This window comes from Embiotoca jacksoni, unplaced genomic scaffold (genome assembly GCF_022577435.1).
Source record: "Embiotoca jacksoni isolate LCO1_2020_lvr unplaced genomic scaffold, fEmbJac1.0.p SCAF_19, whole genome shotgun sequence".
Taxonomy (NCBI): Eukaryota; Metazoa; Chordata; class Actinopteri; family Embiotocidae; genus Embiotoca; species Embiotoca jacksoni.
The window spans coordinates 1,461,394-1,476,258 of NW_027185329.1; the positions used below are offsets into that span (position 1 = coordinate 1,461,394).

Here is a 14,865-nt window from a genome sequence, read left to right on the forward strand (position 1 = left end):
GCATCGTTATATTAACCCCTCCTCGCTCCTGCTGCATATATTAATAAATGCATATTTGTTCTATATACATTTATATATTCACTCACCTGGTTTCCAAAAAACGCTTCTTCTCTCCACAGCTTTCTAAGATCTCGGCTGTAACGGTTCTATGAAAGAGAGTCATGAAATATTGGCGTTAGGAATATGTTGGAATTACATAATATTCAGGGGGTTTAGTTAAACTCGGTTTCACGTTGTTCAACATTTAAACTCTACAAAAGTATTTACACATTTTCTGCTTCATGCAACCTTAAAAAAAGAAGAAGCTCTATCTTGGCTAATATGACATCAAATGTAGGTAACGAGCCTACAAGACCATTTTATATCACATGCAGACTTTTAATATGATTTAATTTACAAGCTTCTAAATATCTAAGATTAAAGAAATCAAATTAATTTCCCCTTTTCTGATAGTTTTAGACACAACAATGTTTATTTATTTTACAAAATATGGGAACATGTTTCTCGGTAAATGGCATCTATAAAATAAGGGTACTGGTCATTTAAAAAAAACATAATAGAAATACAGCTATTTATCGTAAATTGAACTGTATTATAAATAAATAAAAACATAAGGTCAAACATTAATAATGGCTGCTATTTTTAGCCTGTAATTTCCATGCGAATTAACTGATAATAGCCTTCACGTAGATTATTCATTGGTGTTACTTATCAGCAGAAAAAGATGGATTAACGGCAACCATCTCTGTATTTGTAAAACTCTTAGATTATTATCTTGATTCTGCTGAGGAACTTTGTGTGTTGTTTTTATAAGATTTTGCAATCAACAAACCGAACAAGAACTTCCCAGAAAACCCCTTGAAAAGGTGATGGCTCCTGTTAACACCCGCTCAGTGTGAATGACATTTGGAGGTCTTCATCACCTCCTCCTCCTCCTCCTCCTCCAAACAAAAAAAGAAAAAAAAAAAAAATCCCACCTCGGTCTCAGCAGCCGCTCGCACCCAGGGAACCTTTTCTCACCCGGCTCGGCCAAATGATCTTCATTTAACCTTTAATTAGTTTCCAACACACACCGCCCACTGGCGCTGTCGGTGGGAGGGAGAGGGAGAGGAGGGGGAGGGGGGGGAAGGGATCCTCACACTCTTTCATGTCCGTCTGTTTATTCAGAGGTTCAACCGCAGCTGATGATAGTTTCTCACAACAGACTGCGGAGTGATTGATATCAACTCATTCTGCATTCCTAATCGGCCGTACCTTAGCTCTAATTGGAGGCTTAATTATCCAGACATTTTTTAATATCTTTCATTTCTTGAAAAGGCCCTATAACTCCAGTCAGTATTAAGATGTAACAGATGTGACAAGAGCTGTTTTCGGTGGAATATTTCCAAGTTTTTACGCACAGCTTTCATATCGAAAAGATGGAGAGGAGGTTATAACCGGTTCAGTCAGTAACCTTTAAGCCTCTCTCTCTCTCTCTCTCACACACACACACACACACACACAAACAATTAAATCACTTTCACCTTTTCAAAATTGATACATTCAGGTTATTTTTATGGCTGTCAATATGAAAATTTAATTGGAAATAATAAATGTCTCGCAATGTGGGTCATTAAGTGAAATGTTCGGCATGTTTTTGGGCACACCCTTAAAAGCGTTTTAATAACTCTTGAACTGGGAAGAAGGGGAAGGAGAGAGAGAGAGAGAGAGAGGGAGGGAGGGAGGGGGGGTGGAGGTGGAGGAAGGGGGTGGGGGTAGTAACTTTTTTATCGCCATGCAGCTTTTCCACAGGTTCAATTGGATGATGGAGCACACACTCGGATTCGGGGTGGAGCAGCCGGAGCAGCCAAAAGGGAGGAAAATGTGAAGAGTAAAAAAAATAAAAAGAGTTCCTTGCTGTGTAGAGTCACGCTCCTCCAGCCTTCTTAGTTTCCCAAATGTTCAGTGCAGCAGCGCGCGCTCTCTCCGGTTCACCGTGGCGGACTGTGGCTTGAAAAGGACTTCAAGAGGGGAAAAAGACCGAAGAGAGACGCGGAGCTCGCGCTGAAGTTGTGACACTTTCTGAGGGGAAGTAGTTTGGGGAGGTTTTACGCATTGCGCAGGATGCAGGCGCGCTACTCCGTCTCCAGTCCCAACTCTTTGGGAGTCGTGCCGTACATCAGCAGCGACCAGAGCTACTACCGGGCCGGCGGCGGATACACCGGAATGCCTGCGCCTATGAGCATGTACTCACACGCGGCCCACGACCAGTACCCGGCCAGCATGGCCCGGGCGTACGGACCGTACACCCCTCAGCACCAGCCGAAGGACATGGTCAAACCTCCCTACAGCTACATCGCCCTCATCACCATGGCGATCCAGAATTCACCGGAGAAGAAGGTCACCCTGAACGGGATTTATCAGTTTATCATGGAGAGGTTTCCCTTCTACCGGGACAACAAGCAGGGCTGGCAGAACAGCATACGGCACAATCTGTCCCTCAACGAGTGCTTTGTCAAAGTGCCCCGGGACGATAAGAAGCCCGGGAAGGGCAGCTACTGGACCCTGGACCCGGACTCCTACAACATGTTTGAGAACGGCAGCTTCCTACGGCGCCGGAGGAGGTTCAAAAAGAAGGACGTGCAGAAGGACAAGGAAGATCGGGACCGGCCGGGCAAGGATCCCTCAGCCCGCACCACGGGCCGGGACCAGGACCCGTCGGTGCAGGGCTCTCAACCGGTCCGGGTCCAGGATATAAAGACTGAGAACGGGACCTCCACGCCGCCTCAGGCCGCGTCCCCGACCCTGGGCGCCGTACCTAAGATCGAGAGCCCCGACAGCAGCAGCAGCATGTCAACAGGTAGCCCACACAGCATTCCATCCACCAGGTCACTCAGCATGGACGGACCCGAGCACCACCACCACGGCCAGGTCCCGGCGCAGGGCTTCAGCGTGGACAACATCATGACCTCCATGCGGGGGTCTCCGCAGGCCGAGCTCTCCCCGCCTCTCATCGCCTCCTCTCGGACAGGTATCACCCTGTCCGAGAGGGGAGTTGAGCTGTCGCTCAACTACTCCCCCAACCAGACCTCCGCCTACAGCTCCACGACCTGCAACCAGAACGTCATCTCCACGAGCTCCAACGCGACCTATCACTGCAACATGCAAGCCATGAGCCTGTACGCGGGGGACCGGTCCTCCGGCGGCCACCTGGCGCCGTCCACCACCGTGGAGGAGGCTCTGCCCGACTACTGCATCACCACGACCACCGCGTCCCCGCTGGGGCACGGGAACCCGGGCCAGGCAGGCCAGGACGGCCACCACGCGCACCAGGGCCGGCTCGCGTCCTGGTACGGAGACCTGAGCCACTTGAGCCCGGGTTACCCGGCGCAGCAGCAGAACTTCCACTCAGTGCGGGAGATGTTTGAGTCCCAGCGGATCGGGCTGAACGGCTCCCCGGTCAACGGGAATAATAGCTGTCAGATGGCGTTCCCGTCCGGCCAGTCCATCTACCGCACCTCAGGAGCTTTTGTTTATGACTGCAGCAAGTTCTGAAAGCCAAATGTGTCTTTTAAATTAATAACTCTAATATATATTTTCTATATTTTTTTGTACTTTTGGTCTCTCAGTCACACTCCGAATGGACAGAGATTTTTCTTTTTCTTTTTTTTTGTCGAGAGATGTGTAACACCAAAAACACGTAAGTTTCCTTCCCTCTCACTTTGAGAATTGTTTATAAAGATGGCTCAAATACCAGCTTTTATGACTAGACTGTAAATTATAGCCTAATATAGTAATTTATTTTTTAGGAAAAGGGAGTGGTTGGATGTTGAGGACCAAACACTTTTTTTTCCAGTTTTCTTGTTGCTGCCTTTAATTGTCCCAGTTATTGTATAGAAATAGAGGAGGAAGGGGGGAGGGTAGGGGAGGGGGGCTTTGTAGCCTATACTGACTTATTTTATTCATTTTGTGTTATTTGTTAAGAACTATTTTGAAGGCATTACATTTTGTTTTGTTTAATAAAGTGCCGTCTATTTGATTTTAATTGGAGTGATTTATTAGTAATGTGATGCCAAAGGAGAAAAACAAAAGGGCACATTTAAATTGAATACACGTCAAAATGTATTTGAAATTAAGAGAATTCGAAATGTATTCAAAACATGATATATTCATGTTAAAGTCCCTGAAATTAGGGGCCACTGAAAATTGTAAATTTTTTTAAAGGACATGCGCAGTGTGTGCAGCGTTTTGTGCATGTAGGCTGTTTAAGTGAAAGGATGATTTGGATTTAATGTGGGAAAGAAAAAAAATGATATGTAACGAAGTGATTAAAGCATCAGAGGGCATATTTTTTTTTTGGTTGAAGAAGGAATATTTGATTATCTGTCTGCAGCTCTGCAGAGGCCAACATTTGGCTGCACGCTCCAGATTACTTTCAAAAATAAAACTAAAAAAGAAAAGAAGTAGAAACATTTTCCTTTCTTTTTTCAACTTTGTGCTTCAGTTTCACCTGCACGTTGAATATTTTCAGTCTCGGTGTAGTAGTAGTAAATAAATGCACGTGTGGCAGCAGCTCAGCAGTGCGGTTTGAAGTCACAAAAGGCCTTGTCAGCAAAACAAATCAGTCATTACAAACTGAGCAGGCTTCCGTCCGACTTCTGTTTGGGGACGATGAGAGGTTTTTTTCTTGGATGCAAAAAAAAAAAAAGCTGCATTTATTTTGGATGAGTAGGTTTCGCCTGTTGACGCGTGATGATGGATGTTGATCGGTGATGGAGGGATACACGCAGCGCTGCAAGCATGGTCAGAGTCACAGCAGAGGCTGATTGAAATAATACTGCTGTCAGATGTTTATTTTATTTCACTACTTCCTTGATGATGTTTCACCTCCTCCACCTCCCAACCCCCACAGACACACTTTGAAGTGGGTTGTTTTCCTTGTATTTCTATATAAGCAGGCAGATCCACATGCCAGTTTAAAAAAAAAAAAAAAAAAAAAATCATATTTAGAATTAACATTTTTTTAAAACTATATTTTAATATAAAAACATATTTTAAAACACCGTTATGAATCATATAATAATGAGATTTGCAAAATGGTTTGGTCCATATAACGGCTGCCAGCGAAAGCTCAAACGTGACTCTTAATTTTAGGCCCACGTGGATGAAATTCTAATGAGTCAGTGAAGCTAAAAAAAAATTTGTAAAAAAATTCCTGCGCTTCCAAAACGCTCCCCAGAGTCAGCAGTCAGATGAGGGAGGCGAGCTCATTAAAACTCACGTAAACAAGGCGCTATTGGCTCTTCTGCTGCACCGTATATACTACAGAGGAGGGGTGGGGTGGGGTGGGGGGGTTAAGTACGGCTCAGCTTGAATCTACCAATAAAAAAAACTAAAAAAAAACCCTCAAGGAAAAGACTGTATTATTGCCTCTAAATACGCGTCCTTGTGATTGATGCGGCTCTTAAAGAGTCAGGAAGGAAAATCCAGTCACGCCGTTTTTCATTACGAGGACGAGACAGGAGGAGGTGAAGGAGGAGGTGAAGGAGGTCAGTGGAGAGGATGTCAACAATGCACTTTAGGGAAAGGACGGCGAGGAGGAGCCCGTGGTTAAAGCCTGTCACACTCCCTTATCTGCACCACCTTCCCGGGGCCTTCATGGTGCAGGACGAGGGGGGAGGGCAGGACGAGGGAGAGGGGGGTGGGCGGAGGGAGGGGAGGGGGAGACTGGGAGCTGCTTGTGGCAGTTTACAGGCCTGCAGTGCAATAATAATAATAATAATAATAATAATAATAATAAAAAAGCTCTTCAGGCGTATTTCAGTGCCTTAAAAAAAGGGCTTTTTTTAATTAAGGAGTTATTAGGTTATTGTGCCGTGTTGCGTTCAGGGTACTTTCATGTTGAGTTCAGCGTCACCAGCCTCTGGGGAAGGAGGGGGGGGGGGGGGGGGGTTACGGCACCAGTTGTCTTGCAGATGTTCTTACATGGCGAAGCATGTTTTGATGCGGGTTAAAATGAAGCCAGATCAATGCGCAAGCGCCTTACTGCCATTTGTAAAGCAACCTGATAGCCCCCCCCCCCCCCCCAACTCACTCACGCCATGTGTATTAAAGGTTTGGCACATATCGGAGCATTTAAGGGAAACATATCAAGCCGAAAAGCTCCTGAAATGATGTGTGGTGGGGCCTCAGATATTCGCACGGGAGCCATTTCTTAAATCATAAACAGGAACTATTTTCTCATAAAAGACACCGTGTGCCTCCTTAAACTGTTTCTTTTCCACCCAGAAAAAAAACCCTCAAAAACCCAAAGGCACCATCGACTTTAACGTATTTTTCATGCGCGTTAAATAACAACAACGGCTGCAGCTAAACTGTTTGACCTTATGTTGTCTCTGGCTTTTGAGTGATGAGTCAAAACCTGAATATCACAAATAAACGTGGCGATCACTGCGCGCTTTGTGTCCAAATTAGGAGCAAAATCCCCTCAGAATTAAATATAATCACACGTCTGAGGCCTCAGAAAGCTTTTTAAATTAGTAAAAATATACATTTTATATATATATAGATATATATATATATATAAATATACATATAAAAAAAAAACTGCCAACTAGGTCTAACTGACAGTTATCAGAATATTAGTTTCCAGATTAAAGGTGTTAAACTTGAGAACATGTTGTGGCTGTTTAACACCCAGACACTCAGACGGTCACCTCCTCACACACTGCTCACCTCTCCTGTCTCAGGTGTGTGTGTGCGTGCGTGTGCGTGTGCGTGCGTGCGTGTGTCTCAGGGGAGCAGAGCTGAATCCCTCCGTGCAGAAGCGATGATTGACTTCGCGTCTCTCGGTCTTTGATCCTGCAGGACTCCAACAGAGATTTAACTCGGAGGTTTTCTGCCTCATGTGTTGGGTGTTTTGTTTTTGTTGTTTTTGTTGTTTTTTCCGTGGTGTGTGTTGACGTCCGAAGAGTCCTAAAACTAGTTTACACAACAAACCAGTTAAAAGCCCTCAGAGGAGTGATTTTCATCATTTAAAGCTGCTGGCTGGATGAACTTCTGAACATTTTTAAATCTTCCAGTTTAGAGGTTCATCTTGTCTCCAAAAAAATCTCGTTATTGATCAGTTAGTGACGTCACATTTTACAGATTTTTTTTTTGTAGTTTGAGTCATTTTCAGTGTCACTAATGTCATATAATAGGCTCTATTTTTTTTTATCCCCTTAATGTCCCAAACTTTTTTTTAAGCACACAGCCTCCACTGAAAGTTAAATTTATATTTATTTAATTGAGCATCATATTTACTCGTGGAGGATTTTATTACTAATAAAAACATCAGTTTTTATTCAGCAGGAGGTGGATTAATCGTAAACGACAGGCTACCACAATCATCATGATTTAATTTCCCTCAGCATCTTTTTTCTGACTAATAATTTATATGTTCTGCTGTTAAAAAGCATCTAAATACTCACTAAAGCTGCATTTAAAATCCACGTTTTTCTCTGAAGTTGCTGCTCCTTCCTGACAGTTTAATTGGATTATTTTCCCCGTAAATATTCCATTTCTATTAGATTTGACAGAAAATCAATGTAATATTCTGATTTTCCAAGGAGTCCTAACCCCCGTGGCCCCCTCCTGAGTGAACATGGACCTCCAGAGCCGTTTAATCTCCTGAAAACGTTCCTTCAGCCGCGCGAGAGTTCGGATTTGCTCGTAGAAATCTCGATCAGCTTTCTTTCCTCGTGGCGCCGACAGAAGACCTGATCACGAGACTCGCCTAATTGTTGTCGAGGGACACGCGGTGCACCTGTGTGAGGCCTCGCGCTCAGGGTGTGTTTTCTGCTCTCATCGCGGTTTCAGGGGCCAAAAACAAACAAAACAACAACAACAACAACAACAACAACGAGCTCAGAGCCGCACATCTGTTTCCAGTTCGACGCAGCGCTGTCCAGCGCGATCACAGAGCCTCCGAGCCGTGCTGAAGGTGTTGTCCCGCAAACAGACGGGGGAGATCCCGCCCCTCCTCGGACCGCTCGCCGGGACCTGCGGGGCTCCGCGTGCAAGTTGAATGTCGAACCGCTGCAGCTCCTTTTCTACCGGCGGTGGAGACTGTTGACTTTCACACTGCAGCTCACTTCAGGACAATTTGGACCCGTTTTTGCACTTTCTGCTTCACCTTCACAACATTTAATATGGACAAATATATTTTTAGTACTATTTATTTGGCAGCTTAAGCAGGTTAAGATTTTATATAAATGAAAGAAAATATTTTAAACGTGAGTTAAATGTTGCTTTATACAGAATTATCAAATAATTAAGTAAAATTAGATTCAACATTAAATAAATGGATCAGTAATAATACAATATTATACTTTGACTTTTGCTATTTGCTCCTAAATCGATTTACTTGTGTAGAATTTGAATGCATGACTTTTCCTTGAGTGTTTCTGCAATGGTGGTATTTATTGAAGGAGCAGATTACTTCTTCCATTACTGGTAAATCCGTCCAAAATACTTCAATACACAAATACAACAAGAGCTGTACTCCTGTTTATAGGCGCAAGGAAGGTTATTAAAAACTAAAATAATGGATTGGGTTGGAAAACAATGGAGATTTCTGGGTTATTGTGAAAAACGCATTGAAGGAATAAATGCTGACAGCAGATTGAAGATTTAGAAAGTAGTTCAGAGAAAGTTACCTCCGTTTGAATCCCGTTAATAAAGTGGCAAGAGATGATAATAAAAAAACAGAAGAACCACCATCAGGACCAGGTCCGCCCGGGTCCTGCTGGTCTACACGGTCACACTGCGTCCCCCGATATTTGGAGCAAGTTAGGAAAAAAAAAAGACATTAAAAAAAAAAAAAAAAAAAAAAAAAAGGACAAGAGACGTTTGAGAGCTGAAAGTCTCAGACTCCGAGTCCGGAGAAAAACACACTTCCTGCCGAATAAAAGAGGGCAGTGTGCTCAGGAGTAAAAAAAACAAAAAAACAACTAAAAAAGACTGGAGACGGAGAAAGAAAAGAGGACACACACACACACACACACACACACACACACACACACACACACACACACACCTTACTCACCGAACCCACATACCTGCATTTTAAAAAACGTGGCCAAGGATCTGCTGCTTTTTCTTTTTCACGTCTCCTTTCTTCGGCCTACAAGGAGAAAAACATACAAACAAAAACATACAAACAAAACAAAAAGACACAACAACTTATCAGCTCGCACAGACATCATATTAATATTTCTATCAGCATCCTTGTTTATTAGAAAAAACAAAGTAAAAGACAACAGGTTAAAAGATCTGTCTTTATTCCAAATCATTTATTCATTTTAATAAAAGATAAAATCTTCAGTCGTTCTATTTTTTTTCTTCCATGTCTTCCTCTAATGGAAGAAAGTTTCAGCTTGGACACTTAAATCAGTTTATTCACAATGAAAAGAAATGAGCACAAATAAACCGTGAAACCTGCCATCTAAATAAAACTACGACATGATCAGTGTTGGAAATGTTAAAAAGGCCTTTCTGCTACAAATAAAAACAAATGTCAGAGACGGACTGAAAGGCAACGGACGGTTCACACTAACACCCCCCCCCCCAAAAAAAAGACACCATTACTTCAGTTGAAAAAAAGAAAAAGTCTTAAAAGGTCCAAAATAAAATCGAACATGCTTCCACTGAAGGTGTCGGTGATGAGCGCTGAGATTTTTCCCCCTCGCCCTGTTTTTTTTTTTTGTGTTTTTTTTTTTCTTCAGGCGTTCGGGTTCTTCTTCATGAGCTCGATGTCTGCGTCCACCATCTCCTTCACCAGCTCCTGCAGAGGAACACAGGAAGAGGTCGGAGAGATCGGCGTCAAAGAAATAAATCTCAGTAAGAGGCTGAGATTGTAAAAAAACAACAAACAAAAAAACCAAACGCTTCTGTTTGTTTGCATCGTGGTTGAAAGAAACCGCCGCGAGAAAGCTATTCGGTCTGAACAAGTACACGTGTATTAGAGTATTAAGACTGTCAGGGGTGGATAATAATCTATAATTTATGGTATCATGCTGGTATAATTTGAGCTCGGTGCTTCTTTGGCAGCTCTGAGAGTTAAAAAAAGAAAAGAAAAAGAAAAGGTCCCGTACTAACAAATCAGGCTTCAAGTATCTGTTTCTTTTCTCAGAAAAATTCCCAGTTCAAATGTTGGACGACTGGAGATTAATTTTCATTGGAAAACATGTCAAATATTCTGCAGAAAAAAAAAGAAAAAAAACTTTTTCTTTGGTATCAGCAGACTTTAAAAACGTTCGTCTCTTCCTGAAACTATAACATATTTTTTTTATGGCATACATATTTTTTTGTTGAATTTTTGCTGTCCTGTTTCATAACGTCTTTTTATTGAAAAGTTGCTGCTCTTAAATTGTTCCCACAGAACAGAAGTTTATCAGACGGATAGAAAACATGAAGGCACTCGGACATCAAACACATAAAAGCAGATCTCTTATTTCTTCTTGCTGATTTGTTTGATTGACAGTCAGTCTTCGTATATCCATATTTCTAATAAACATCATCATCATAATAATAATAATCCGGAGGCGCCGCTCGCTGCCTGAAAACCCTTATAGGGCTTCAAAAACATTCCTCCATCTGTCAGCTTTGATTTTTATTTTAGTTCTTTTTTTTTTTTTGGGAAGAGGGAGGTGGGGGCGTGATCGTTTCTATGGTTACGCAATATATAACTATATATTCATTCTGCACACGCACCTCAAACGTCACCTTCGGCTTCCAACCCAGCTTCTGATAGGCTTTGGTGCTGTCGCCCTGTAGGTAGTCCTGTTAGAGAGAAAGGAGGGAGGGGGGGGAGGGAGGGAGGGAGGAAGAGAGAGAGAGAGAGAGAGAGAGATAAAGAAAAACAAATCATGTGTCACGTCTGATCTGACCGCTGGCGAGGAGGAGGAAGGAGGAGGAAGGAGGAGGAAGAGGAGGTGGGGGATCCTGCTGGTGTGTCGACCTGAGATGAAGACGATGTCTAAACGGGACGTCTTCAGCAGGATGCGAGGGATGGAGGGGTGAGGACTACTTTCTCTGTCACACACACACATATATAGAAACACACACACACACACACACACACACACACACACACACACACACACACACACACACACACACACACACACACACACACACACACACTCTATCTCCTCTCTCGGGGAAGAAGGAGGTCACAGAGTCTCGCTGGCCATCAATCCCACCTCCCCCCCCCCCTCCCCCGTCCTCCCTCAGCTCCCCACCTCCTGATCTGTCCAGACGGCCCCCGTCGGTGCCAGAGCATGATGAATTGTGGGACTCTGGTGGTGTAACCCCCCCCCCCACCCCCTTCCTTCCAGCCCAGGACCCCCCCCTCCCCCCGTTGTGTTTTGCACCGGGTTCAGGATCCAGTGAGACCCCTGCTTCAGACCACCAAAGAGACAGAAAAAAAGCGTGTTTTTTTAAAGCCTCCTTTCTTTCTCTTTTTCTCCGACTTCTATTTCCAGCTCCACGTCTGTTTTTCTGTTTTTTCTTTTTTTCATCTGTCAAACGTCGGTCACACACATTTGTGTCAGAAACGTGTTGGCCTGCAGAAGCCTGTCGAAACAACGAGGCGGAAAGAGGAATCTTAATCCTGAAGTTTTTACCCCTAAATGAATGACCGATGTGAAGATGCGACGACGAGGACGTATTTATTTGGACTTTTAAAAAAAATAAATCTTCAGCAGATTCATTTTGTCGAGAAGTAGCTGTTCGTGCTGTGAAGGAAATCCCCGTTTCTCTTTTATTTGTTTGTTTTCTCTCGTTTTTAATGACACAGGCTGCGTGGCCAAAAGTATGCGGACACCTAAAACACAGCATCATATGAAAACTCATTTTTGATCAGGAATTTTTTTTCTGCCTTCGTCATTAAATGTATTAATAATAATTATCTCCACCTCCTTTTTATTTTTATTTTTTTTACCAGTTCCACATCCAGGCTTTGAGGCTGATTGTGTATCTGCTGACATCGGCGGCTACACACAACACACACATTACTCGAACATGAACAGGAAGTGATGCGTGCAGCGACGTACAGGACGGGGATGCGGAGGACGAGATCCGGCATGTGAGCACACGTTTGGTGTTCATGTGATGACGTGATCTATCTTTAATGTGTTAAAGAAACAAAATTCAAAAGGGAACTCTGGGAAATTACATTTTAAGAACGATTTAATCATCACGATTAAAACAAACTTCTTCCTCCACGGTTCGTCGTGATGAGCGTTAGTGAGGTCCGACGTTGGGTGATAAGGCCCGGCTCACAGGTGGCCATGTTGGACGGGAGCGGGGGGGGGGGGGGGGGGGGGGGGGTTCGGGGTCAGGACCGTTTCTGTCCGGGCAACGTCGTGTTTCGACAAGTCGAAAGTGTTAAATATCACCGTATGCTGTCGTATTAATAATCCCAAACCAGCTCCGACTAGAAGTAAAGTGTAAAAACAGAGAGCCGTGTTATTATCCGACGCCGAACCTCTTGAAAACCTCTTTTTTTTTCTGGGTGATCTTATTACAGAGGAACGCACACAGCAGCAGCAGCAGCGGCAGCAGCGGCGGCAGCGGCGGCAGCAGCGGCGGCAGCGCTGGCATAGTTCAACCTTTTAGAGAGCAGGGACCCTCATCCTCAACAGAGGCTCAATCTCCTGATTACACACAAAAGGCAGGAACACCGAACGCACACCGAGAGAACAAGTACAGGCTGATTTTCTGACGCTGATCCGTTTCACATTATCGGGCCTCCGAGTTGGAAACCCCGGTTCGGTTCCGGGTGAGCGGCGCTTTTTATTTTTAAACCCGGTGTGCACATGAAAGCCTCATTTTCTCCTCCGTCTGCAACAAGCCGGGGAACAAACAAGCTCTTTCTCGTGTGAGCCGAGCGCTGCGCATTACTCACAAAACCATTTATGGCCGCGGAGCCAAAACTGGAAACATTTTCAAGACTTAATTACCTCCAAGCAACGAGACACAATTCATCACGGGGCTGAATGTAATTATTAAAGGGTCAATTCCTCCGCAATTACATCAAATAATCCACTCGCTTCGTAATTACATTGATTGGGGTGTTTTGTAACGGGGCGGGGCGGGGGGGCGGGGGGGCGGGGGGGTTCGTACGTGGTTCGTACGCTTGTCATTGACTGTTTGCTCAAGTGGGCGGGGCTTGTCTGAGACGGATGCCCCCCCCCCCCCCCCAAAAAAAAAGGAAAAGAAAACAAACGTGGGAAAAATGGCCCGCCGCAGAGAAATGAGAAAAAAAAATAGCTGAAGTCGCCTTTTGTTTGTTTTTTGTCGGCATGTGCAGTTCAAATGAACGGAAATAAATTTAAATAGCAAGAGTGAAACCACAGCGCGGGAGAAGACGCCAGCTGAACCAACATGTTAACTTCCTTAACGTTTTCTATCGTAAGATTCCTTTTAACAAAAAATAAAACCCGTTACAGTGGAGATATTTAGTCTTCATGCAGTTTAGAGGGGGGAGAGTGTATCCCAGGTACTTTTCTCCAGCTACTATCCAAATTACCTGGAAGCTAGTGCTAGAAGCTGCAATTTACCAATGTTCCCTAAATGCGTCGCACGCCATCAGCGGATGCCAGCTACAGCCGAGCGGAGAACCACGGAGAAGCTCAACTTAAACAGACGCGTGGACCAAAAACGTGTTTCGAAACGTCGTTTTGTGAACGGCCGTTACGGAGCCACGAGTTCGGATATTAGCTGGCGCCATCTTTGCTAGTTCGGAGCGGTTTGGAGCAGGAAGTGACCGTATTCGGAAAAGATGGATTATTTTCAGATTGTCGGCCAAAAAACCTACAAGAAGGAGCGACTTTAGCTGGCAACACCCAGATAACTTGTAAAAAAAATGTTGTTATTGACTTCGTATTTCATGAGAAGTTGAATGGGAGTCAATGGAGGCTTTTTGGAGCCGACCTCTAGTGGCACTCGGTGGTATCGCAGCTTTAAGGCACTTCGGCATCATTTTTCAGCCCCGGAAGCTGACGTCCACTTTTTTTGTTTTGTTTTGTTTTGTTTATACAGTCTGTGGTTGGAAAAGAGTGAAACAATGTCCAAATTTACTGAAAACCTTTGTTCTGTGTAGTTTTTACTGTTCCAGGGTCGCGTCATCGCTGCGTGCGTCAGGGGTTTGACGTCGAGACCGAGACTTCACGTCCTCTGCTGAATCACCGCGCTTTGGCCGGCTTCGCGATCCTTTTCACAGAAACGAAGTGTTGCCTCCAAACGGACCAAACCACAGAAACGAGCTGCGATGGAAATGGAGACGTGTGACGGAGACACGGAGCAGCGGGACTCCTTCGCGTCGGCCGCTCTGACGCTCGGCTCGACTGTTTTTGACCCGGATCTCCCGGCGTGACCTCCTTTCACCGCCAACCGGTGGGACCGAGTGTTCGGCCGTGAACCGCCGGGAGGGACGAGGCCGGGAGGCGAGCTCTTCTGTTTTTAAATGTTCGAACATAACGGACTCCAGAGCCGAATGTTCAGCCTCAGCCGGCAGCTCGGGGAGAAAAAAAAAATAAATAAAAAAAATCCAGATTTTACGCACTGCAGACGACAAACCGCTGACACAGCGTTAACGCTGGCTGTGTCAGTGTATTTATTACATGCGTCTGAGCCGTGACCTCACATCCTTCTGTGGTGCTGGGAACCGGTTTCATTTGGCTGGAGGCTAATATGACTGTCAGGCTGAAGGTTTTATTCATTTCTCCAGTTATATATATATATACATATTTAAATATGTATATATATATATATATATATATATATAAAAATCATAAAAATTCAAAACAAAATAATCATTACTGTTGGAATAAAGTTTGA

The 14,865-nt window shown here is 44.3% G+C and overlaps 2 protein-coding genes across 2 annotated transcripts in view; one reads left to right on the plus strand and one right to left on the minus strand.

Moving 5' to 3' along the window:
* Window positions 1-1,837: 1,837 nt before the first annotated feature.
* On the plus strand, window positions 1,838-4,442 carry LOC138200370 (forkhead box C1-A-like). The gene has a single exon (XM_069152965.1). It carries the CDS (start codon window positions 2,104-2,106, stop codon window positions 3,532-3,534), a length of 1,431 nt encoding a protein of 476 aa, XP_069009066.1. The 5' UTR covers window positions 1,838-2,103; the 3' UTR covers window positions 3,535-4,442.
* A 4,843-nt stretch (window positions 4,443-9,285) lies between these two features.
* gmds (GDP-mannose 4,6-dehydratase) overlaps window positions 9,286-14,865 on the minus strand; it is a 144,576-nt gene continuing 138,996 nt past the window's right edge. Inside the window, exons 10-11 of the mRNA XM_069152966.1 lie at window positions 10,735-10,803; window positions 9,286-9,805 (exon numbers count right to left, since the gene is read on the minus strand). Of these exons, the coding sequence (XP_069009067.1) occupies window positions 9,743-9,805; window positions 10,735-10,803 (132 nt within the window). The 3' untranslated portion in view covers window positions 9,286-9,742. The remainder of the gene's footprint in view (window positions 9,806-10,734; window positions 10,804-14,865) is intronic.